Source organism: Triplophysa dalaica, chromosome 19 (assembly GCF_015846415.1).
Source record: "Triplophysa dalaica isolate WHDGS20190420 chromosome 19, ASM1584641v1, whole genome shotgun sequence".
NCBI classification, from domain to species: Eukaryota; Metazoa; Chordata; class Actinopteri; order Cypriniformes; family Nemacheilidae; genus Triplophysa; species Triplophysa dalaica.
The window spans coordinates 6,874,364-6,901,091 of record NC_079560.1 but is presented as its reverse complement, the minus strand read 5'-3'; the positions used below and the strand labels follow the sequence as shown (position 1 = coordinate 6,901,091).

At 38.2% G+C, this 26,728-nt stretch overlaps 1 protein-coding gene across 5 annotated transcripts in view; it reads right to left on the bottom strand.

Moving 5' to 3' along the window:
* Positions 1 to 726: 726 nt before the first annotated feature.
* The window catches only part of rxraa (retinoid X receptor, alpha a), a 130,506-nt gene continuing 104,504 nt past the window's right edge, over positions 727 to 26,728 (bottom strand). For 2 of the 5 annotated variants that reach the window (XM_056730924.1, XM_056730925.1), the window contains exons 4-11: positions 18,709 to 18,869; positions 18,329 to 18,508; positions 13,736 to 13,920; positions 8,468 to 8,597; positions 7,560 to 7,692; positions 5,877 to 5,968; positions 5,178 to 5,283; positions 727 to 3,753 (exon numbers count right to left, since the gene is read on the bottom strand). In XM_056730924.1, the coding sequence (XP_056586902.1) occupies positions 3,606 to 3,753; positions 5,178 to 5,283; positions 5,877 to 5,968; positions 7,560 to 7,692; positions 8,468 to 8,597; positions 13,736 to 13,920; positions 18,329 to 18,508; positions 18,709 to 18,869 (1,135 nt within the window). In that variant the 3' untranslated portion in view covers positions 727 to 3,605. The remainder of the gene's footprint in view (positions 3,754 to 5,177; positions 5,284 to 5,876; positions 5,969 to 7,559; positions 7,693 to 8,467; positions 8,598 to 13,735; positions 13,921 to 18,328; positions 18,509 to 18,708; positions 18,870 to 26,728) is intronic. The other 3 variants (XM_056730927.1, XM_056730926.1, XM_056730928.1) reach the window with 3 other exon arrangements.

Here is a 26,728-nt window from a genome sequence, read left to right as displayed (position 1 = left end):
TTAGATGTAATGCAGTGTATTCAAGGTTCAAAAATGATTTTTTTCCCCCACATAACGTGCATGTTTGTATTTCCTCTTTGAAACGCACATTTTTTACAAAGGTCATCGCTCTGAAAAGCGAGGTGTGCTTTGATTGGCCAGTTCACCAGTGTGTAGCGATTGATCAAATACTGCAAGCATGTGATAGATACGCCCACCTTACCTGCATATACATATGCATTATATATACATTATATACATATACTGCATATACATTGAGGCGGTCTTAGTCAAATCATACCACGAATTGACGTAGATTTGTACGAGGCGTTTCAGACAGGTCTGGGTGAGAATTAACTTTAATATAGAATACATCTTTTCAACTGGAGACTAATTTTTGCAATTTTACATGTCTAAAAAGCATAGGCAACACGCCAAAGACACAGAAAAACACGTTTTCGCACCACATGAACCCGTTGAGTTTCAAAATACTGTGGGCTATGCAGTATGTTGTGTGAAAATCTAATATAAATTGTATTAAGCAGAATGTGTATAATTTATCTTTTAGATAAGACACTCCTATAAACATCATTTTCAGTATTGTCAGTTATACAAATTAACTGATGTTAATCAAATTTGATTTAATGAGCATGTATGCTTGTTTTTTTTTAAAAAGAAATCTGCATCTCCTAATCACATACTTTTTGGCAAACAAAAGTAAAAAAAAAACATACAGCACTGTTTTTTCATTTTTAACTTTATTTTTTTATTTGCATGAAAGACAAAACATCAAAGAACAACCCACAAAGAACAAATGACTTCTTCGTTTCATTAAAAATAGACAAAAACGTGATGAGAGGACAATCGCATCTCTTTGAGATGTCAAAAGAAAGAAATAAGGCAAGTACAGGTGAAAGTGAGGTGTCAGATCTACACGCCTCACTTTAAAATGCTCGGATTTGTATTTTCTCCCCATTTCAAATCAACATTTACACATTGTATACAGCAACCCACAGGAGGAGGAAGGGGAATAAGCAAGGGATAAAATTACATTTGTACAAAAATAGATTTTTCCTATAATTTTCTCAATGTTTTTTAAACGTTCTGTTTCTGTGACGACTAAAGGTGTGATTGTGTCAGAGTTACTGTTTACTACACTTTACAATATAAATCAGCTAAGCAACATGTTTCTTAATCTTTTTCACCCACCAGGCTTTTGTTTTTGTAGTTAAAATGATTCGGCCAAGAAGCTGGTGAAAAATCCTTTCTAAGGGCTTGGAACTGCTGGTATCGTTTAAAATGTTCAGTTCATTCTTTTGATTTAAGGCTGAATACAAAAGTTTCAGCAAATAAAAAGATTCTAATATCTGAGAATATAAGAGTGCAATCAGGCCTTGTTTTAGTCAATTTAAGCCAAACTCTTGGCTCCCGAAACATTTAAAAGAATGAATTTATATACTTTCATATTTAGAAATATACACACATTTACATATAAACAAAATATAGCTTTATGTTATAAAGCATTTGTGTATGTATTAATTCGATGTAGGTTATCATTTCTGCATTAGTTCAGAAATCTCCTGTCCATTTCAATTTCTTCATTAATAAACTTACAAACCTGCATATGGCTTCAAGATTTCTGTGATCTGAGACAATCATCTATTAAAAGCCATACAAAGCCAATTCGATTCATTTTCCACATAATGAAAAAAAGGGCAATGAGGTAAAAGATCATTTCATCCATAGCACAGAGAGACATCCTAATAAAAAAATGTATTTGATTTAACTCTGGCTTAACCATTTTGACTGATTTAAATCATGCAATTGCTAAAGAGCGTTTGTGAAACTGCACTCAAACAAAAACAAAAACATGGATAACATCATGAAAAAGTGCCATTCCTCCGATTAAATACTTGTACAAAATTCAAGTAAAGTTGCAGTGCTGCATCTCCACCACTAGGGGGAAGTATCAGCTCTCCCATTGCCTCACAATTCCCCACCTATAGACTTCACTCTTTCTCTGAGACACAAGTCTAATATCTCTCTTCAAACTGCTGTCTGGTATTATGACTGGACCTCCAAATCCGGTCTCTCGTGTACCGAGACGCTTTATTCTTGTGTACACATTCTGTGATCTTTCCGAACCCATCTGGCCATCCAGTTTGTAAGAATTCAACTTTTCTATGGACAGTCTTTGGGAAAAATGCTAAATGCATAGATTAGCAGCAGCAGCTTGCAAAAGGAAAGAAAACGTTGAACATGGCGAATTACAGACCCCCCCAAAAAAATATTTCACAAAAACTCAAAGTGTAGAAAAGTTTGTTTCGAGACATTATGAATGCTTGCTGGTTAAAACTCCCCCAAACCTCCATTTTCACAAAACAACAGTAATGGGGCTTGAAATATGAGGATTAAGTGCTTTGAAACAAAGAACATTTTAATAATGCACAAAAGCTTGACTGCATGAGACGGTGAACGAGGGACGCAAAGGAGTAAAAGTGAGTAAAAGAGAGGTAACTGCACGTTTGAAAAATACAGGATACCAATACTGAGTTGGTTGTAATAAACTGTACAAGCGTTGAGCTAGTTTACAATTCGACTTGAGGTGAACCGGTATACAGACGACACACACAGTGGGATGTGTAGGTGACTTACAGGTGTCCTCGGGTTTAAACTTTGATGCTTCAGCGATGCTCTGAGTACCCCTGTGACAGGCAGATTTGATTTTTAAAAGCTTGTGTTTAGAGTACGTAATGAAGTCATGATCCAACTTGTTCCTCTTTATCCGCAGACCATGTGACCGGACGGCATGGACCGCATTGGGATCTACTTAAATCAACACTGGAACCTGAGTGGTTATTGCGTATCCTGCAGAGTGAACTGGACTGAAAGAGTCCAGTCAGTGGAGCGGTCTGTAACTTTGATAGTTTTCATCCAGAGAAACGTGACTGCAATTACAAAATTCATCGGGAAAAGCTTCTCATGAGAAACAGGCGGCAATTGTAAAAGAAGTCTAATCTCAATAACATTCGGGAATCTGGGTAGCTCTCACCGTGGATCAAAAAAACACAAGATTTGTGTTGGAATCTTCAAGCTACCAGTCTCACAATTTCATCCTTAGCATTTCCCATAAGTCTTTGCGTCCAGACATGTCAGCATTCTCTGCAGAAGTTGGTCCTTACCAACTCTAAATACTGAATGCAAGGGTTGCTTGCAAGTCCACTCACTCTTCAGGATCCCTCATCGTATCCCAAAATGCACCATCCTCCGACTGCCTGGTGAAGCGCTGCACCTTAATCTAATCTCTTCTGTTTCTCCATCCTCGTTTTTACAACATACACCCACTGAAGAATAGTTTGATACACCCGTGTCCATTGTTGTCTGTGGGCTTGAAGACCACCGTCATCTTTTTTTATGTGTTATATATATTTATATCTTTATACAAGGTATAAAACAGACCCATTGATGCCAAGACTGTATATGAAACGCCAAAGAGGTTATGAAAAGTCGATCCTGTAGTCTCTTCACTCACTGGCAAATGGTGTCACATGATCAGTTTTTTGGGGGGGTGGTGGTAGGGGTTGACGGACCCTCATTTCCCCCAGCAACAAGAGGGAGTTATTTTATTATGTCATTTGGTGGGGCGCCTCTAGCATCTCCATGAGGAAGGTGTCGATGGGCGTGTCTCCTATGAGTTTGAAGAAGAATAAGTGCTCTAGACACTTCAGTCCGATAGAGCGCAGGGCCGGGAGCCGCAGCAAGAGCTTAGCAAACCTGTGCGCGCACACACACACACACACACAGAGAGAGAAAAACATGAATTAGTATGCACAGTCAGACGAGAAACAGTCGTGAAAAAAAGGGACCATTACAAATTTAAATTTATTCAGCATTTCTAGATGTTCTGTGGCCTTTTCAGTCCAATGTCTGTTAAATTTCAACAAAATCCAACCTCATCCAACAGCAATGTGAAAGACGGACAGCATGACAAGACACATGAAAACTGTGATAAAAACCCAGGTATCACATGAAAATAATTTTGGAACTTTTCCCAAATCCATGTAGAAATATAACTTAAAAGTGAATATGAACTACTTTGCAGTATTTGAGGTCTGAAAAAATACACAGCAGTTATTTTCACCTGTTTCTCGAGTTTTCATTTTCTACAAATAAAAGCAAAAACTAACAATACTTTTATTTGGAATTTGGTAGAAATACTGTTTGTAGTTTACAGAATGAAACAAAAAAATTATCCTTTTACCTAAACACATAACTATGAATTTTGAAATTGTCTCTTATTTTTTTCCGCTATGTATATATAGTAAAGTCAAACACAACAATTATTCCAGACAGAGGATTCATAACCCTTTTATCTGTATGTGATTTGACTGACAGCGGAGACAGTCAGACTGCCTTTGAAGTCACGTCTGAAAGTTTTGGAAAAATCTCTTTATTAAATGTGTCTTGTAGTGTAATAATAAAGAGTTTAATATTAAAATAAAATATTAAATAATAAAACAAGCAAACAAAAATATTTAATAATTAAAATATAAAAATAATAATATAATAAAATAAAAATATCAAAAACAATATAACATAATGAAAGATAAAGGCTAGGTTTCACAGACAAGGCTTGGCTTAAGCAACGACTAAAACTTATTTAAATAAGTAGCTTTTATTAAAATGCCTAAGATAAAAATATAACTGGTGTGCATATTAGGCAAAACAATGGCAATTACATATTTTTTAGATATGTCAGGGCGATTTATTTTCAGTTGAGACAGCTCAAACGTTCATTTTAGTCTGGGACTAGTCTGAAGCCTTGTCTGTGAAACCAGGAATATTTGATCAAAAATAATATCATAAAATATAATACGATACAATACAATTTACTCAACCAGCAACAGAAAAAATAAACTTAAACAAATAAAAATTGTACAAAAATAGATTTTATTTAATTTTAAATAAAATATATTTCTTAATTATATTTATATTTATAATATTTACCAGTTTTTTATTATTGTATAACCTATGGAATATTTTAATGTGTAGAAATTATAAGTAGGGGGCCTCAAAGTAAAAAAGGTGATGAAAATATCTGTGATATATGATTAATTATGATATATCAAAATCAATGTTTAAAGGATCGTGATGTCATCCTCAATCTAAGAACCACAAGTACAAAACAGGTTCTGTACCTTCCAGGTTGATCAGGGTACTTCTGCTTACAGTAAGCTTCCAGAGAGGCATAAACCTTCTCTCTCAGCGCCTCCACCTCACCTGGGTTCGATAGACCTTTGGAGTCTGAAAATAATGCAGAATATAGTTTAGTTCAGGAGGAACTGTCCCATCCTTCCCCAGCACAGTTTCAAAGTGAGATACAGTTCCTGCCCTGCCACTGGGCGCGACCGGAGTTTCAGCAGCTATATTCTCTATACAAAAAGTGATTCTCTGAAACTCATCTTCTGTGAACTCAACCTGTTTCTCTGGATAAGTTTTTCTGAGAACGTGTAATTGGGTGAATGAGTGCATTGGTTTTGTTCTTCACAGAGTAAATGGGACTGAGAAGAGGCCTGTCGTCAGAGAATGAAGCATGTGTCGTGTCTGACTCATCAATGAATGGAAGGCCTTTTCGTGCCGGCGATGAGGGCTATGCTTACCGTGGGGTACAGATGCCGAAGATATCAACATTTTGAGGATAATATTGTACATGTAAACATCCTCTGATGTCATGTGTGAGGAGCAATACTCCAACTAAAGAGTGCCTTAAAATACATCTACAAGCCTGTTGCAAGAGAGGAATCTTTCCACAGAAACAGACGACCAAAATACTTTGAAAAAAAAACGATATTTTAGAAGTTTGTGTCCAATGAACGCTAGTGGAGGAGAGAAGTTACCTGGATTGAACAGGACGATGGCTCGAAGGCACCCCAGCTCTGTTTTATCCATCTGCATGTCTCTCATCTTTGACACCAGCTCTGTCAGGACCCTGAACACATAGAAAACACACCGGTGAAGACCTCTTCCTTCACACTTTTCAAAAACACCACTCTCACTTTCTATATCAACAGCTGTGGGGAAAAGATCAATAAACACAGATATAACTCCATACTGCTGTTACAGGCAGCAACTCTCAAATATTTGTTATTTCAACTATCAAAGATCTCCTCAAGAAACGTCCCGACTGACATCACTTCCTGTTTCCATCGAGCGACATCTCCTCTGATGGCCTCTACGCGACTGGGTGACGGCACGCGTGGTGGTGCGAGACAGCCACATGCCCACTCTTAACACAGTCTAATTCAATTGACCGACTGAATATTGTGAGGGGGCGGGCCAACTTTAGCCCAGAGTTGAAGTCGGGCAGCCACTTCATTTGCTGCACGGCTGTCGCTCACGGCCGTCCTGATGAGGAAACATTATCACCTCAACGCATCTAAGCTGCTTTATTGCAGAGATCTATTGTAAGCCGGCTGTTTCGCCTTTGGGCGGTAAGGACAGAGAGGAGTCTTCATCTTAAATATTATTTCCTTATGACCACTTTTATAATAATTTATTGTATTTAATACTTATTTCATTGTCAGCTTGTACTAATGCTTTGTTGTTTTACATGTGACAAATAAATGGACATTAGATGATGTCATGCACAAAATATGACCGGCAGATTATAACGGCGGTCATGACATTGGTTGTTCTCGCGCAGGTGCAGATACACAGTAAAGCTCTTTGTCAGCACCGGGCGTCTCCATATTTTCTGATTTCATAATAAATGACACACAAATGGATTTCCTTTAACATTTTCTGTCTGACCGCTCAAGCATTTCTGCGTGACCTCCGTTGCCAGCACGGCTGCATTTTTAATGAATATCGATGTAAATCGATAGAAAAATGCGTTCCTTCTGCCCTTCTGTTCTGCTGCTAGAAATGTCAAGGTTCCTCATCTGCCCTTGTCATGATAATTTAGAGTTTGATCATCTCATTGAGTCCATGTCTGAATACCAGCCAGTGTCACGGCTTTCAGAGTTTTCTACAAAAATGGTGCTGCTTTAAAATAGATCTGGACAATTCAAAACATACACAAAATTCTGTCCAAATATTATAACAATGCATAAAAAGTTCGACAGACAAATCATTTTGTAAGCTTTTTATACTATATTTTTCTCCAAAAATGAGAAAAAGCATGAAGTTAACCAAGTTAAACTAAATGTTTCAGTATCCCTTAAACACATTCAAATGTATGAAGTTAAAATTAAAATGCATAGTTTAAAACAGCAATCATTTTCATTTTGCAAAAACATTAATGCAAGACTATATGCTATGATAGTACAGGCTGTATAGTATTATATAATATATATAAAAGTAATTTTGGACCAGATGAGACAACGGAGACGCCATATTTAATTTGATGCAAGAAAAATTAAGCAAGTTCAAAAATCGTCAAATTGTTGTGTAATTAGGTTAATCATCAAGAAACAATAAAACTTTCAAACAAAACTGTTCAGTTTACTTAAACCTTCAATCCTCTGAGATGTGGATTGTATACACCATATACTGTCATTTGAATAAAGCGTCATTTTAACCTGTCAAATATGGCTCCGACACCGGCGCTGTGGGCGCTGTTCCTGTGAACGTGTAATCCGGTGGCCAGCAGTATTCCATCCTTCACTGTTATAGAGCGATGTGAAAACGACGCAATGAGGAGCTCATTCCACCCTGAGAGACAAACATAAAATTATGATTAAACATTATACGCGTATTTAAGCAACAGGGCTCCTTTAAACCAGTCTGCCTAGCAACTTCAGTACATCCCCCACCCCATTTCCCCAGAGTTGAGCTTGGAAAAAGCTGAGATGCTTTCATCTATGAGACAGCAGAACTAAAGGGGTTATTTATAGAAAACCTGAGAGCTCTGAGAGAAGGAGAAATGAAGAGAAGAACATCTCTTCAGCCTGTTCTCAGAAGACCAGCGTCACTAATGCAACAAGCAATAAAGAAAATGCAACACAGAGTGGTTTGTTGTTGAATGGTGGTCTCCGGAATATCAAGACAAACATTTATCTTGCTTGTATGTCGAATTCCTACAGCTTTTTAGAGAACAAATCGTTCCGAGTCAGCCAAATAATGTGTTTTGGCACATGGAAGCTATGGAGTTCAACAACAAATCAATTCAACACAACGTGTTTCGACTTTTTGCAAAAAGTAAGCATGCAAAACTTGTTGACATGTCTCGCCTGGATGGTTATTAGCACGATGCTACGTCAAAAATGACATTCCAAACCTGTATGACTTCCTCTGCAGAACATAAAAGAAAACACCAGACCCCATTGACTTCCATTATACTGACCCATAACACATTTTTCAAAATATCTTCTTTAGTGTTCCACAGAATAAAGACTCACATACAGGTTTTAAACTTCACGAGGGTGAATAAATTACAGAATTTATTTTTTTTGGGTAAACTATCCCTTTAAGCATGCGTTAAACTCACCCGCTCGCAGGAGGATGACCTGGTCATCCAGAGGGAGCTCAGAGAAGTGTGGGATCCTTTTGGCCCATTCCACCAGAGTAAAGAGTTGCTTATCTGCGGCCTGACAGATGTTTGTGACGGGGTCGTTGGGCTGTTGGAGGAAAGAAGAACACAAGAGATGAGTCTCTGGTCCAAATGTCAACTGTACATACTCTCAATGTCATTGGTTGTCAACGTGTAGATATTATCAATGCTTCAAACAGTCCATCAGATTTGTGATGATGTCACATTTATATGACTTTCAGAAGTATGAGGTGTATGCGCGAATGCTTATGGTGATGGTAACAGAGGTTAAATCATACACTCCACCTAACATAACTGTGACTCCATGCACACACACACAACGGTCAGTGACAAATCTGCTCGGAGCGAGAGTGAACAGGAAGGCAAAACAAACAGTGCTATTGCCCCAGCCAGTGCAGGAAATACCTGCAGAGAGCCGCTGTTAAAAAATCACCCTCTCCAAGCATGCGTTTCCTACAGGAAGCTCCCTGGACAAGAATTTCACATGTTCAACCATTCCTCAACACATTTTAAAATCTCTTTATTGGAAATGATGTATGAAAGTCTGAGAGTTGTGGTACAAATGTTCTTGAAAGTATTCCTTTAACGGTAAACTCCGCACCGAGGGAATTTGCGCACGCCGAGTTTCTGCCACCGCCTCCTGCGGATCTGAGTCTATTATCGTGTCTCATTGCGGAACGCCATCAAAGAGAGAGAGGACAAATGATATGAAAAATGACCTGAATGATTCTCGCCTCATGTTGCGTGAAGAGAAGGGAAGGATAGATACGGCGCTTTGTTTCAGGAGATGAAAGAGTGAGCAAATGGACTGCGAGAAAGAGGGGCAATGAACGCAGAGGAGCGGAAAGCAGCGGGAGGCGGGTTCTGAAAGGACCAGAACAAATACAAATTGAGTGGTGTTTTTAAGTGAAGTGTCGGAAGAATGAGCGTTAGAAAACATCAACAGGACACCGTGGTGGGCGAAAGGACAAACAACACTTCCGAAAATAAACAGAAAGGGGGAAAATCATATTTGTGTTTATCAGTATTGCTGTTGCGTGCTGGTGGGGGGGGGTCACATTCCTGGCCTCGGTTTTGGCAGCTTAACGCAGTCCATTAGAGGAAGTTTGACACAATGACACCACAATTATGAATCAAGAGATTTAAAAGGGTCAATATATTATTATCTACTACATAGACTGTCATGCTTGTGTGAAAAGCAGAAATCACTTGTTTTCCAACTTGTTATTCAAGCGAAGGAGAAAGTCAATAGTTCAGAACATTCTTTTTTTCTTGCTGAGATTAGCTGATCTGGGTAAACTGGTTCAAAAGAGGTTTTTGGGACTGGGAGAACGGCAGAACAGCTAAACCACATTAGGACCAGATTTGAAAACCTGCCAAGACCAGCAAAGCAGTTTAGGCATTTTTTACTGAAATGCTCCAGTAAAGAAGCATAATGTAAACAGCGATGATACAAGTTCAAATACGACCAAGCTTATTATAGTGAAAAACTTGAATAAACTAAACTAAAGTAAGTAAATCAAATATATTTTATAGAAACATAAAAGATAAGTAATAAAATAAAATAAAAATAATAAAATAAAATGACAAAAGCACATAAGAAAATAGCTAAAAATTAAAAACATCAATTAACATGTAAAATAAAAATAATACGAAACAGTCGATAATAATATACAAATATATAAACCTTTTAAAGTATCATAAAAAAAATAAAATAAAATGACAAAAGCACTTAACAAAATGGCTTAAAATTAAACGAGAAATGAACGTGAAAACTCAAAATAATAAAAAAGAGCCCTAAATGAAATAAAAGAAATAAAACTTTTATAGCAACATAAAAAATAAACACACAGCACATGATTTAAAATTAAAATGAAATTAACATGAAGGAAAAAAGTTAAACAAAATTATTTAATTTCCTTACCCCTGCACATTAAATGTATAAAATTAGCAAAAAAAAACTTTCAACAGGTGCACATTACATGTACATTTATTAATTTGGCAGACGCTTTTATCCAGGTACAGGTACAAGATGGCTCATCCATCATATCTGCCGTTTAAACACAAAAACTCCCCTGAGAGAAAGCATTGGATGTTCCCTCTTAATGGTTCCACAGTATTTAAGTGTCTGTTTGATTGACAACAACAGAAGATCAAACGCAAACATTGGAGACAGCAATCTATAACCCAGACTAAAAGAGCCATCCCTCAACTGCTGATGACTGTTTATACATGAAGAACTCAGACGCAGCTTATTAATATTTCTGATCTGACTTGGGACACGCCGACGCTTCACCTCAGTGCAACGGTTTCTGCTACGAATATGTAAACAAACAGATAATTAATTCACAAAACAACAATCTTAAGTAAAGTAAAGACGCCTCCACTAGCACTCTACGGAACCATACAACTCCCACAGTTCTGGTTAAACACAAGAAAACTCATGAATGATATAGCACTACCTCGGCTCTATTGACACTGACCTTATTTCTTCAAAACTACATACTAAACAAATCTGAATGATTCATCAAATGATAAAGAACAACAATAATATCAGTCTCATACCCGGATTAAGTTGTGTAAACTTGATTCTGAGCTGATTCAGTTAATAATCTTTTATTATGGTTAATAATTTCTGTTCTCTAGATTAAAGTAAATCTTGGCAGTGTAAGATTTGATTTTGTCAAGTTTTTGAGATTGAATATAGAGTACAAAATCAGTGCAAACGATTTTTCTCCTCATAGAAGCACTACAGAATACCGCTGACCTGTGACGTGGTGCAGGCATTTGCCCCGGGCCGTGGGTGATGATGACTTTTCAGATTCAAGGAGACATTTTGATAACGTTCTCTTCATGTCCATCACAAAACACAAGCTGATTTTGTATCCGATGAATGGAAAGCATTCAGTCTGCATTATTCACAGCAGATCCTGGTCCTGGGCTCTCGCAGAAACGCCACGCTTGCATATTGCGTTATGAAATTTTTATCACTCGAGGAGGAGAGATGAGAGACGTTTCAATTTTTCATAGTCTGCTGAAACTATATTATTGTTGCGTGACAAGGGAGGCTAAAAAAGCTGTCCGCATTCTGCAGCCTCGTAGGATAATAAGCAAGACGTCTGCAACAAATATACCTTGTTCAAAAACGCATCCTAAAAAAAAACGACAATTTAATTAAAATTAATTTCTCTTAAATTGTTAAAAAGAAATGATACCTAAAAAAGTGAATGTGCTTTTTATGCATGCAGAACCTCACTGCGAGTCCAACAGTATGTGACCCACCCGAAACATTAGCCAACACATAACAAATGTTTTTTAATAAACTGACGCCTATGATGTCATTTGATCCAAACAAATAAGAAAAGTAGAAAACGATAAGAGTGAATATATTGGTGTTTGTCCGTATGACAAATACACATAAATAAGCATAAGAAGAGCGCCAAAAAGATGAAGGAAAATGAATAGAACCGGAGAGAAATGACAAATGAGCAAGTGTGACTGTGTTCTCTTCGCCCTTTCAGTTTTAACTGGAGGCATGTTACTAACGCCTGTGTAACTACTGTTCTAGGTCACCATAGATACCATGAGATAAACGCACTTTATTCAGCTTGGCCGAACCTCAGCCATTAAGCAGCATTGGCGGTCCATTCATGTGCTGCACACCAGAGCCGGGGTCCTCTGATTCATTAGTGCACAGGGCAGCGGCTTCCAAAAGAGCAGGACAGGAGGGGAGTTCCCGGGACAGGGGTAGGAGAGAGGATCTTACCGGGAAAGCAGAGAGGGGCGGGGGACGCCGCAGAGGGAACACATTCCTGTAAAATGTCTCTCTGCTGTCTCGACTCTCGACTGCATCATTGTTTTCCTTCATATCGCTTATTAAACTGTCAGCGTAAAATTCAAAACAGTCTTGAGGCATAAAGAGAAGTTTTGTGTGTGAAGACACGACGTCATCGTCTTCGCCTGCGAGCTACAGCAAAGGTTACATGTAATAGCACGTAATAGAGCTTAATAATGACTAATAACGCTTAATAACGCTATGATGTGAATGAGCTCGATTTTAAAAAAATAGTAGGCATGTGACTGATGTAATAAAAAATTATATTATTGTATAAATTGACTGATAAAAAAATATATATATATTTATATATAAAAAAAGTGATAAAAGTTAATAGAAAACAATATTAATTCTAAACAAGTGCCAATAATAACTTATATTAAAAATGTTTTTTCATAAAAGATTAAATTGAAATATTCCAAAAATAATACAACATTTTGTAAAATAAAAAACGGTTTAAATGATCTATAATAAATTACTTATTTATAAATATATAAATATTATATATGTATTTTTTGTATAATATATTTAATTTAATATAATTTTATAATTACTTTCTTATTAAAATGCTAAAATTTTAATATGGATTAATATTAAAAAATAATATAAAGACAACACATCTTAATATAAATATAACCTTAAAACAACACTATAACCTTGGTTGACCCCAGCTCTCGAGCCCCCTGCTGGATATAAAAGACGATACACCCGACACAGTCGATGATAGCGAACCAAAGCCTGACTGAGTGCCTTCCAATGTAAGACCTGGCAGCTACTCCCTCCAGAGGTGCTGCTTGTTCTCCCCGGTCTCGCTACCCTTCCCCAAATGTCGCTCCTATGTTCCCACACATCTTCATCTTCCTGAAATAACTCTCCATTTACTCACATAACAGCGCCCTTCACTTCCAGAACATTTTCGCTTCGCTAAAGAAGAGTCCCACAAGAAGCACTCAACCGCCCAGCCTCTCGCTCACTCTCATTCTCTATTCCCCTGTTCTACTACTCTTCTCATATCTCCACCACCTCCCCAATTTCATTTCTGCACTACAAATGATACCAATATTTTTAAGGAGAAAATGACAGAGATAAAAACCGAGAGAGAAATCTCTCCTCAGAGGCTAACAGCAGGCAGAGAGCTCCTGGGAACTGTCGGAGCGTTTCATTATTTAAACAATGCTGGAAAGTGAGACCCATGATCATTTCAGTGGAGGGAAACATCACGGCTCTCATGTAAAGCTATTCGACAACTTCACCTTGAATGAACTTCTCCTCTCAATGAATTACAAAGAAACACTGTTAAAACATTTGCTAACTACAGCGTTAACTTAAAGGTATCACTGGAGCAAAAAAAAGGAAGTGATGTCACTTACTGAGTTTGAAGGCATGGCCAAGTTGGTTTCGATGTACGTCTCTGTTTTGGGCTCCACGGCGAGCTCGGCCTCCAGGATCTTCTCCACGGGCATGTCCTCATTCACGCTGCTGGTGGACTCCACCTCATTCTCATTACGATCTCTGGCTCGCTGGCGCTCCTCCTGGACGGCTGTGTGTAACAGAACTAGTCACGGTCACTACAGCCGTTAGCAAATCAAATTGTCAACACGCAAAAAGTCAAGTCAAGTCCAACTTTAGGTAATTGACACCTTTGCACTTTAAATATTTTTTATTAAAGAGGCATTGATAATGACTGCATGTTGCATATTTGGAAACTGATGTTCAGCTTTGAAAATAATTTAAGGGGGCGTGGGAAAAAAGTGACTGAACAAATATTCATAACTAGTTTTGGTTGAATGTTCAATGTTTGCTTTATTTCCTGTCAGACTTATTTTTAACAAGATTTACTGGATATAAAAAACTACATTTCCTTATATGCTAGAGTTAACCCTTTACGCCAATAATTTTGAGGAATAAATACCTTGGGACTTTGTCAATTTTGTCCACCTTTAAACAAGCGACATCTTCTTTCAAATATTTTATTAGAGAAGCATTACAAATGTTCTATGCATGTTGCCAGTGTTTGGAGTGTAAACCGACATTCAGAATTGAAAAGAATTTAAGGGGGCGTAACAAAAGAGGATAAAAAAGGATTTAAGTGATACAAATTGCAGTTGAACGTTTGCTTTACTTCCTTCTTTTTTTTACCTCAAATCTTTTGTATATTAGAATAAAAACTACACTCCTGATACACTTTTGGCAAATAGTTTTGTTGAATACATACCCTTAAACTTCGTTTCGTAAATTTTGTCCCAAACAGCTCATAATTTAAAGGTTTAATCATAACCTGTGAAGGCGTTAAAAGCAAATATTGTACAAATATTTTCCCCTGAACATTATCTTTGGCCACTACTGCAAACACTACAATAAAACTTAGTAATACACCTTAGTCTAGTATTTTTTAGACTGAAGCCAATGAGCGAGAACATTTTGTCACTGTGCTTCCGAAACCTCGTTGTCCAAACGAGACAAACATACAAGGGGACATAAAATGATTTGTGAAAAAATCACAAACAATATGAGTAGCATGGTCAAAACGTGACGTCTAAGAGGTCAATCAGACTGAACGCATTCTGTCTGATCGACCCCTAAGTCTACAATCACTTCTTTCACTAATGATTTTTTGAAGGCATGCGGAAGTGTATCCTTTATTACACAAGCTGAACTTCAACTCCTTAAATCTCAAAAGAGACTTTATAGTTCCCCGCATTTCCCACTTTGTTGCATGACAAAATTTTGTAAGCTGCTTCTTGTCTCTGAGGTTTCAAACAGGCCTTAACAGATCAGACATATGATCGTCTCAGGGAACAGGAAGTGGTTAACAGTGCTGAACAGTCCCTCATTCTCACTGTGGCCAAGGGAGTATTAACCACACTCCAAGCCCCTGCGGTTAAATCACAGTTCATCCGAAATACTTCAAACCCAGTCCCTATTCACACTGCGTTCACACACACACTCACTTTCTCCTTCACCAAACCTCTCTCTATTTCCTCAATGGTAAATAACAGAGGTGCAGTGGTGGGGGTGCGGGGATCGCTGCTTTACGGAAAGTGCTGTCTGGTGTCTGGAGGTCAGCCCAAGGGTAAAATACTTCTCCAGGAGTCAGACAGAGGTGAGAGAGGCTGAAATCACGTTAGGTTTATTTTCCCCGGAGAGGAGACGAGCATAAATTCATTTAATCCTGTTTTTCTGCAGATTCGCTTAGCGAATTTTGGGTGCGAGAGCGGCCCCGCTCTTTGCTGCCGCGGGGTACAGCGGGGGCTTATGGGACACGGAGGCGAAAGTAAGCAATGATCACATCCTTAAAAAGAAGCGATCCAGACCATGGTGATAGAAATAAGAGAAGGCGAGAGGTCACGCTGAGGTCGTACAAAATGAGTGTGTGAACCGACAGATGTCATGTGTATGGATCACGTCATTCTCCGTTCTGTATCTCTCTCACTCTCATTAGCTATGCAACAAATCTATAATCATAATATTTAATTTATATCGCTGACCTTGTGTGATTAAAGACTGCTGTGATTGGTTGCACATACATCAATCTGAGTTCAGTTAAGTTGTTGCAAACATAATCATAAATGTTTCATCTGGGAAAAATATGATTAATTAATTATTGAATGTATGCAGAGCTTTGAATAAGAATTTAAAGGAATACTTCACCTTCAAAATGAATATACTTTTCTTTTCAAGCCTGAAGATATATTGGAAAATATTAGTGACAGAAAACCGTTGATCCCCATTGACTTGCACTGGGACCAACGATTATCAGTTCCCAACATTTTTCTAAATATCTTCTTTTGCGTTTTCAGAAAAAGAAGTCATACAGGTTTGAAAAGAAAAAGGTGGTGAGCAAATGATGACAGACATTTCATTTTTGGCTGAACTATCCCTTTAATTTGTATTTTCTTCATTCTGTACCACGCGCCTCTTATTTTCCAGGATTAATCCAACATGAGGAAGCGTTAAAAGCAAATGTTGTACAAGAATGCCCTTTGGACATTACTTTTGGCCACTGTACGCGTGCAGAATTCAACAGCGTACAATGAACTGAAGATCTACAGACAAAACAGCCACCAGCACAAATCCTCAAAAACCACATGATCATGTGTGCGTATGTGCCGAGACGGGTTCGCTGGTTCAAACTGATGCCTTCAAAGCAAAACACTGTTCTCCACAGAGCTCACGCTTCAATAACAACACAAATACACTGATACCCCACTCACATTCCCTGACTGAGGGCCAAAATAGTTGCTTAGATCAATATTTCAGCAGCTGTGTGATACGCTGATGTACATCTTTAGCGTTTTGTTTTCGAGGCGACAAATGCAAAACATTAATGTCTCAGCCTTCTATATTTAACACAAAAAAACCCATTTGAGAGAAAAGTATATATGCTCAGTGCATCCTCAATCCTGTTCTTTTTGCTCTCAATACATTGCAAAGACACTACCTGGAAACTGAAGTACAGTTTAGCGTTTCTAATACAGCATGAACTCGTTGACTGATGTCTCATCGTGAACGATGAAGATGTGACCCACGATCTCTGATTTTCTGAGGGATGATTGTAGTAATATGAACGTCTCTTCAGGAGACACACAGAGGTGAGATTGTGTTTAACAGCGAGGGGACATGGAGTGCAGAAAACATCTCACCCTATGGTGAACGGCTCGGGTCGGTGGGTGCAAAGAACACATGCCCACTTCAACCACAGTGAGGTCATTTACATTTGAGTCTTAATGTACTGCACTTAGTTTGGCGAGTAAATGCTTTTTACTAAGATGAAGAGTTCTATTAGGGAACCTTTCTCCATGTATTTTAGCATTATGTTTACCTCCGGCAACTTTCTACAGAAAATATGCACGCTGCGTTTCAGACATCTGTGCATTATAAAAATTTCATTTGAAAGTGTGACAGATTTGTCCTTAAGGCAGAGGCTGTAAGAAGATTTTACATTTTAAAATCTGCGTAGACACACGGATAGCAGACTTTTTTACTGTATTTAAATATATTTTGGGGCAGGGCCGGACAAAAGAAGATTCATCGTTTTTAAAATCCCGTCGATTCAATATCGATTCTCAAAAGATGTGAATATATGTTTCACGCACTGAACATTCATTAATTCACTTTCGTAAATGTTATTGTTACTACTATCCACTAGATGTCACTTTTCTTTCAAAACAGGTGGATGTTACAACAGGGATCATATCCTTCATTCATTGCTTAATTAACATGGCGGATCCGGATGTGTCTCGAATTTAACATCACCTTCACATAAAGGCAGCGGTTCATGTGATTGCAGCCCCTCTTTACAGCTTATTTTGTTTGATATACTGTCTCTTAAATGTCAAATAACCTGTTCTCTTTCAATGTACCCATGTGTGTTTAAAATTTAATATACAGGTATGTGCCTCTTCATTTCATTATATAATTCACCATTGTGATGTGATATTTACTGATCGTATTTTAGAAATATCTATAGGATTTGTATGAAATCTATACTCATTTACTCGAATCGAGAGCTTGTGAATCGTGATCGCATCGGAACATCAGAATCGAGAACCAGCTCTACTTCAGAGTATAAATGGCTCCAGGCTCTTAAAATCCCTGTGAACCCGAAGTTGAGATTTGTTTTTACTTTCGTATTTTGATTTTCTAATGACAAAAAAGGGGACGAGTTAACGGATGCTCCGCCCAAGCTGTCTAACATACATCATGTAAGATGGATAGTCATTTAGATTTTGATTTAAAATTACGAGGGCACATGCATTTTAAATTGAGAATGACCCACATTAGCTATTTAAAATAAACGCTCCAATATTTCATGAAAAATGAAAGTTGTAATTTTTAACTTCACTGGGACTTTAAAACGAGGATCTTCCTGCATTTAAAGAGCGCGACGTTCAAAACCTGTCTTATAAAGTTTCAGAGGAAGAGAGAAAAGAATCCTCTGTCCTCAACTTCATGTGCTGTACCTTCTCTCTTCATTCCCATGGCCAGACACTTCTGATAGCGGCAGTACTGGCAGCGGTTTCGCTGGCGTTTGTCGATGATGCAGTCCTTGCTGTCTCGGCAGGTGTAGGTCAGGTCCTTGCGCACGGTCCTTTTGAAGAAACCTTTGCATCCCTCACAGCTGTACACACCGTAGTGTTTACCTGCAGAGATTACGTGCAATGAAACAAACCAATGCAAAATTCCTTTTACTCAACTCCCTTGTTGAGTTTGAGCCCAGGGCCCCATTCTTTGAATATATTTGACTTATACATTGCGCATATATATACTGGCTTGTGTGAAGACCCAAATCTTTACCCATGAGACCCACATTACCCACCATTGTGTGCTAGTATGTCTGTACCTGAGGAGCGATCGCCGCAGATGGCACAAATGTGTTTGGTGAGGGACAGGGGGGTTCCCAAAGGCTGCGCTGGCACCTTCATCATGCCGTTTAAACCCAGGGGCGGCTTGATATCTTCTGAGCTACTGACAGAGTTCATGGGCGAGTTCAGCTGCAAAATCAACAATACACAAACACCACGCATCATTCAGACACATGTCAAAATATCAAGCTCGGAAAAGCCAGACTTTAGTGTAAATTCCCCCAAAAGACAGCCAAGCTCATACTGAACCAGGCTTACTTTGAGATTTCAGATTGATTTTGTGTTGTATTGTTTTTTTGATTATGCTCCTCTAGGATCCCTCACCCTGAACCTCACACTGAAAGTACAAGCAGAAGATGCTGAATATGTCCCCAGCCTCATTTTTCATACCCGGCACCAGCAGTCCAAATGTTCCATGCTGGATGAGTCCCAATAAAATATTTAGTAAGGTAGTGAAATAAAGACAAACAAGTTTCTTTCTCTCACAGCTAAAATGTTTCTCTTCTGGAAATGTATCCGTTCACGCTTGCAAATTTTTGTACCTGAGCAATACACTTTTGAATCAATGTGGGCGAAAGCAATTGTGTTTTTATCCATCACATGATGTTAAGATAATGCAAGGTTAATCACATTAAAACTCACTGTGTTTTTGTCACAATTACAAACTTTATATCCATCACATGCATTAAGGAAATGAATAGTTTCAGATGGAGAAAAACGTATTGCAGACAGACTGTTCAGACATTGTGCCGTTCGCAAGTGAGAAACTAAATGAAGTGTTGTGATAATGTGATAATGCTAACTGTGTTCCTACGTGCCTATAAACACACTGCAATTTATTAACACAGCCCAACAAAAGTGCACAGCCTGATAAAGGATTCAATGTTTTGGGCTATTAGGAAACTGAGATCAGTGTTGACCAGCTAGTAAATCCTGGCAGCAGAAGCATAATGCGAGACTTGATTCGAGAAGGTTCTCAAGCGATGTCACACGGCTTCTACAGCTCTCCAACTGCATTTAAAGCATCTTGCATAAAGAGTTTCCTAAAAGCTTTAAAAGGTCGTGCGAGGCGAGTGTTCACATGAGAGCGTCTAGTCTTATACGCTCTCATCCTAAGGGTCCGACTAGTAACCAGGGCTTGATAAAAACTAGACTAAAGATTAGACAAAAAAAGCATGTCAGTTGCTCCACACACCAAGGTTTTGTGTTTATACGAGTGTGGGATCGACAAACTTGCTGGACTGTTATGGAGAGTCATGTAACCAGACAGATGACTGTTGTCCCACCTAAACAACACACAGCTCAAAGCCACAGTTAAAACAGGTATGATGTCACTGATCACATGACTATTGTGGAGATGTACTGTAGAGTCAGACATTATGGCGGGCATCACATTTCTCATGGCTCATTTTGTCTCTTACAAGAAAGTTTATGTAAGTTTGAAAATCTGAAAAAAGCATGTGGCATTGATATACCTGATCTAGTGTAATAATCTCAAACTAACATTTCTTTCATGTTTCACAGTGTGCGCTGTGGCATCGGTGGTTGACTTCCACACGCCTCTCAGAAGTACACTTCTAGGAGTTTATACGGATAGTAACAAACTGCATTAGATTTGAATTAATAGTAAACTAAAAAAAGATTTAGTGATAGTTCACCCAAAAATTAATAATCTGTCATTTACTCGCCCTCTTGTCATTTCAAACCTGTATGACTTTCTTTATTCTGCAGAACACAAGAAGATATTTTGAAGAATGTTCCAAACCAAACAGCAGCAGTACCCAATCACTTCGACTGTATGTATTCACTTCTATTCTATTGTCTATGTCTTGTGTCTCCCTTGCCCCTATTCCAAAATGTTCATTTTGTAATGAACTATCACTTTAAGATTACAATCTGCACCTTCTTGCAACCAACATGCTATTGAAAATTTTACTCCCAGTATTATTTACATGACACATTGTGAATACTCTCAGTGTCCTTACCACTTTTAAAAACAATGTGGTGCCCATTGCTGACATAAACATGGGCTAATTTTAGCTTGTATGTTCAGGAGATGTTCCTGGCATACCTGTTGTTTTCTATTTGTGAACTTTCTATTTAAAAAAAAAGCATAGCTGTTATTTTACATGTATGCAATTTTGTCATTCCAAGACCATGTGTATGTCCTCACACATGCCTGCACACGCCCCCTTTGTGCACACATGCACGTTACTCTAATGACCTTAACATGCTCGTAAAAGACTACTGCCAAGTCTAAACAAGTTTGATTAATCTGGACATAAACATACACAAAGAATGGCAAACAAAACCTTCAAAGCATATCTTTACGCATTTCTATACATTATTACAATTATTTTTCTCCCATCAAAACAAGCTGTGCTCCTGTATTTCCTCTATGTTTGATCTATGATGTCAAAAATGTCCATTGTCCTTGAGAAAGACTGAAGAAAACCCAGGCTGCAGGCCTGCTGCTAAAATGACAAGACGACACCAGCCGTGAACAAGCGGAGTAAAGAGGCGTGGCAGTAAATTACACATGCGATACCTCATTCTGAGGCTGTCAGTTTTTGACAAAGAAAACATTTTTGTTTCTGTCTCCAAGTTTCCCTAAAGCACCTTAAACATGCTCGCGTTGCCCGCCCACAAATAGTCCCTCGCACGCAACACGTGCACACACATGCAAAAGCAGCTGTTTCGCCGGACAGACGCGCTATAAGCAGCCCGTTTGTCTCCATTTCATACCTTCTGTTCGTCTGTTTCACTGCAACTGGGAAAATCTTGATTTTCTCTGTCTGAGGATCTCAGTACGGCTATTTTCAACATGCAACCCAATCTGACCAAAGTCTCACGGCATAGTGTGTGTGTGTTATGGAGGGATTAAAAGGTCTCAGTTCTGTGACTGTAAATAGAATAATCCTCTCGGCCGTACATGAGTAGGGTAGGGTGTCAGACGGTTGCCCCCCGTAAAAAGGGCACGACCGGGCGAACGTGCTATAACATTTACACTGTGCTTGGGGGGGGGGGACGGGTCAGGAGATAATTCTGGGAGTCTGTGTAAGGATTGGATAATTAATTAAAGATATAGTTTAAATTTTATATCTTGAAAAGCTTTTCAAATACAACCTGTAAAGTGTATATTAAGAGTTTATTTGCAAAAACTCTCATTAAATATCATGTTTTTTGTACTATAATATTTGTATTGTTTTTTATTGTGTTAGTTACCTGTATGTTTTGTTATTACTTAATCAACAGTTATCAATTTTTGAAAATGGGGTTATCTGTTTTTGCCAATGAACTCTTCCTATGTAAAAGGTCTTTTCTTTTAAGGATCTATGAAATGCAATATAATATACATAACTATGTGTTCAGACGTGTATAAAGATCTTACATAATGAAGCACTGTTTTTTTTTACCTTAGAATGAGCTATTTCTATTTACATACACCACCGGTCTCATTACATGGAATTTGCCATGTTTCTACAGTAGCCCTAAAGGTACAAACTACTCTCCAGAGTGCATTTCGTAAATATGTTATCTCCTTCGGTGCGATGTGATGACATCCTAGTCCTGTGTAAGCCACCGTAGTGCTTCAAAATGGAGGGGTGGAGTGAGCTGTTGGTTGCAATTTGATAAACATTTCATCCACTGGACCTTTAAAGTGAGTTGCATTAGCTTGGGTTTCCAACATTAATTTCCACATACATTTACGCATTTGTCAGACGCTTTTATCCAAAGCGACATACATTGCATTGTACTATACATTTGTTTCTAAGTATGTGCAATCCACTGGTCACCATGCTCTTACCAATGAGCCACAGGAAAGCTTTATAAAACATTTGAAAAGATTGATCGATAAAAAGTCTGCTTCGATCCTTCAGCCCCCAAAAAAGTTCTGCCTCTGTGGACCGGCAATATAATCAAGGTTCAAAATCTCCCGTCTTCAGAAATAACACAGCGCTGTGTCCCGGAAGAAACTCAGTGTGTGCTCTCGGTTGAAGTACGTTCAGGCTATATGTTATCATTTGACATCTTTAATGTAGCACAGGGAGACATATATATTACTCAATAATGGATACATTTGATGTGATACAGGTAAATGAATACTTGGCAGAGTGAAGTCGATGTACATCATTCCAAATATCCTTTTTTATAAACACAGAGACTTAGAACGTAAATCTAGGACCTTAGGAGAGCTTAGCTGATCCTGCCAAGCCGAAAGACCATCTTCTCTCAAAAGGACACTTCAAAGGGTAATTGAAATCCTGCAGTGCCAACCTTTAACACGTGTTCACTTCTGTCATTCTCACACTGCAGTGAACTGAAACGCACTCATCCAAAATAAAAGTACAAACCAGAAATATTATACATCTTGAAGGGACCAAAGTTAAGTGTCATTGATGTAGTTGTAGGTATATTGTGAATGCCAAATTTTACTGATGAGTTTTCAAATTAAAATAAATCTTGCATATATTGGCTATTCAACTTAAACTTTAAACCAATTTATTATTCATAAATCACTTTAGCGGAAAGACATGAGTTTGGTTAAACCTTACACCCAAAGGCCATGTCTGTTGTCACAACAAACTCCAATCCCAATCCAAGACGGGATGGGATACGTACATCACCGCATGGAAAAGCTTCACTGATAACAATGACATTTCCTTATCTAGAACCACTGCAGGGCACCGGGCCGATCCTCTCTCCCTGATAATCCACTCGACATCTGACCTCCCACCCTTCGTGCCCATTACTCACCCTGAGTGTGACCTAATGAAGGGTGCTGTCAGTGTGCTGTGAAAGGGAGTCGGCCCTGTGGATATGGCTGTCTGCAGCAGTAAGACGGTCCTGTTTGGTATCAGCCATAAAGGCCAGTGAGTCTTATTCGAGTCCCTCAGTGAAGTACACTGTACTTTTTAAATGATTAAATACTGTGTTACCAAACTTGACAAGCACTGTTAAGTGTTATTTGCAAAACTATGTTATAAAAACAAAGTGAATGCCAAGACGCACGAAAGATGTGAATAATTATCAGGCTCTCAATAAAACATTCATTTTGGAACGGTTTCGAATACATGTAAAAACTGTGTTTTTGCTTTAAAATGAATATAAACTTGTTTTCTTTGCAGTTTTCAAGATCTGCAAACATCACCATTTTGTTTGTTATTTTGACACTTGGTCCCATTTCAATTTTTCTGCAAATAAATGTGCATAAAACATGTTTTGAATTTGGGAATTTTTTTGCATCAGTTCATTGAATGAATCAAAAATGTAACTTTGACATTTTACTTAACACACTTATAAATAGTCCATTTAGAAAAAGTGTCTATAATTTAGGAATGGTCTCGTGCAGCTGTGTATACAGTATGTATATGTGACCCTGGACCACCCTCATAACAATAATAAGTAGCAAATATAGCCAAAAATACATTGTAGAGTCAAAATGATCTTTTACCCCAAAAATCATTAAGATATTACGTACAGATCATAACTCGTACATTTCCTATCTAAATATAACAAAGTGGGCCGGAAACATGCCTAAAAACCTACCTCGCTGCTGCCCGTCCTTTGGGAATTACCCACTCAAGTTTAGTATCTATGTAAAGCTATTTCAACTTTGTGGTTCATCTACTCTCCACAACCTCATTACAACGGTAAGCCAACAGACAGCGTTAAAACAAACCCGTTTCTTCTTAGCAACGGCCTGCTACAGAACCACAGAGGCACAACTTTAAAGGCTTTTTTCAGATTCCAAATATTCAAATGGTTGTATCTTGGTCAAAATTGTCCTGTCTTAACAAACCATGAATCAATGGAAAGCTTATTCAGCTTTCAGATAATGTATAGATCTCGTTTTTTGCATATGGCATTTCTGGAATTTTGACAGATATGCATCTTTTAGGATTGAGGATGTTTATGTGTACACACCCTTCTTCACATTCTTCAGAAACCTGTCCATCACCACATGCATGTGTAAGACGGATGATACATCTGTTTCTAAGTTTCCAACCAAACCCTCTCCAAACCGATACCAACACCTCTACAGCATGAGAGGAACTGAAGCCAATCACCATCATCCTCACAGCCAGTGAAAGAGAGGAAGATCTTTTATCCGCTGTTCTGCTCTGTCTGGCTCCTGTGGCCTGCTGAACCGTGCCTGATGTCTGTGCTTTGGTAGACAGTTCTGGGCCAAGACAGATTATGACCGTAGAGCCGTTTCCTCTGAAGAAATGTTGTACGGTAGAATAATTGCCTGGAGCAGAAACAGCTGTCAGGATGCAGCTCTCACTAATCTCTGACAGTGTGCTTAATCAGATCACTGAGGCTTCTGTGTTTGCAACAATCGCCATGTGCTTGTATTGTTGAACCGCTACTGACATGTGGAGATTGGTCAAAGAATTTGATTTGGTTAGTATTTTTTATTGTTTATATGCATGCATCAAAATCAGCCTGAGGATACAGAATTATAAACACGGGGTCATTGGGAGACTGCTGGAGGTAAACTGCTGTCAGAAATGCCCTGTCGGGTCACATGATTCGCTGCCTATCATTGGACATTGCAATCAAACCGAAACAACTAACGCTATAATGACCTGGCAACCCCAGCAATTAAACCCATTTATATTTGGCAACGCTTTAAAGTTCATTGCACCCCAGAAGACACCAAAACACTTCCCAAGAGTAGTTTAGAGGACAGGCATTTTTAAAAGAATCCCACTTCACAAAAGCAAAATACAAGCATTCAAAACTAACAATACATGAAGAGTTCTGTCCTTGAGCTCGTCTGATAATTCCTGTACTAATTTCAAGGTTTTAGTGGAGAAACAGATTGTCAGCTTTGAGCAAGACGGATGTTGTGTTTGAGAATCAAGGTTGAAGGGAAGCAATTAGTAGGCAAAATCGGTAACTCTTATCACACTTTACAGCCTCTGTGAATACAGAGAGAGCGGTAGTAAAGCAAAAGTGCGTTGTGGGTATCTAATATTTAGCAAACATGTCTTTTGTTCAGCAACGTCAAAATCCCCTTTTCTGCCTCTTTCGAAAATCCCCTGCAATTCCCTTCGAGAACATTTGAAAGAAATGTTTTTAAAAATCGTCTCTCAACCAATCAGAAATGATGCATGTGGTGTGTGTTTTAGCCTTTAGAGCAGTTCGGTACTGCTGTGCTGAAAAGAGTACTAGAGACATAAATTCTGGTTTGAATCATACGTTTTAAGAGGGATGATTTCATAGCTTTAATGCACTTTGGTACACACACTTATTAAACGAATAGAGTTCACCCAAAACTGAATAATCTGTCATTTACTCAACCTCAAGTTGTTTGAAATGTGAATGAAAGATATTTGGAAGAAAATTTGCAGCCAAATAGTTCTGGAGCACCATTAACAACTATTGTGAGAAAAAATTTACAGGTTTGGAACAACTGCAGGTGAGGTCCATGACAGAATTTTGGGGTGAACTATTGCTTAAACAACAGTCAAAAAAGGTGTTTCTGTGGATTATACAATGTTTATTTTATACTACAATAACTATTTCAATATGAGTTTGAGTTTCATAAATTATTTCTTTAATAGGAGCTCATCATTCTGGAGAATGAGTCATACTGCAAATGCATTGTAGGGCCAAGCAATCTGTCAGATTTACGTTCATGACTTTATTGGTGTTTGGAAAGTCAAGCTTTGTTTTATTATATTTCAGGGGTTTGGAAAGATGAAAGCTTTGATAGGGACCAGAGTATCACAGAACATGAACAGTGAGGGAAATAAGTATTTGATCCCCTGCTGATTTTGTAAGTTTGCCTGTTTACAAAGAAATGAAGTGTCTATAATTTTTATGGTAGGTTTATTTTAACTGATAGAGACATAATATAAAAATCAGAGGATTTTTTTTATATAAAAGTTATAAATTGATTTTGCATTTCATTCAGTGAAATAAGAATTTGATCCCCTACCAACTAGCCAGAATTCTTGCTCCACAGATTGGTTAAGTGCGTATATG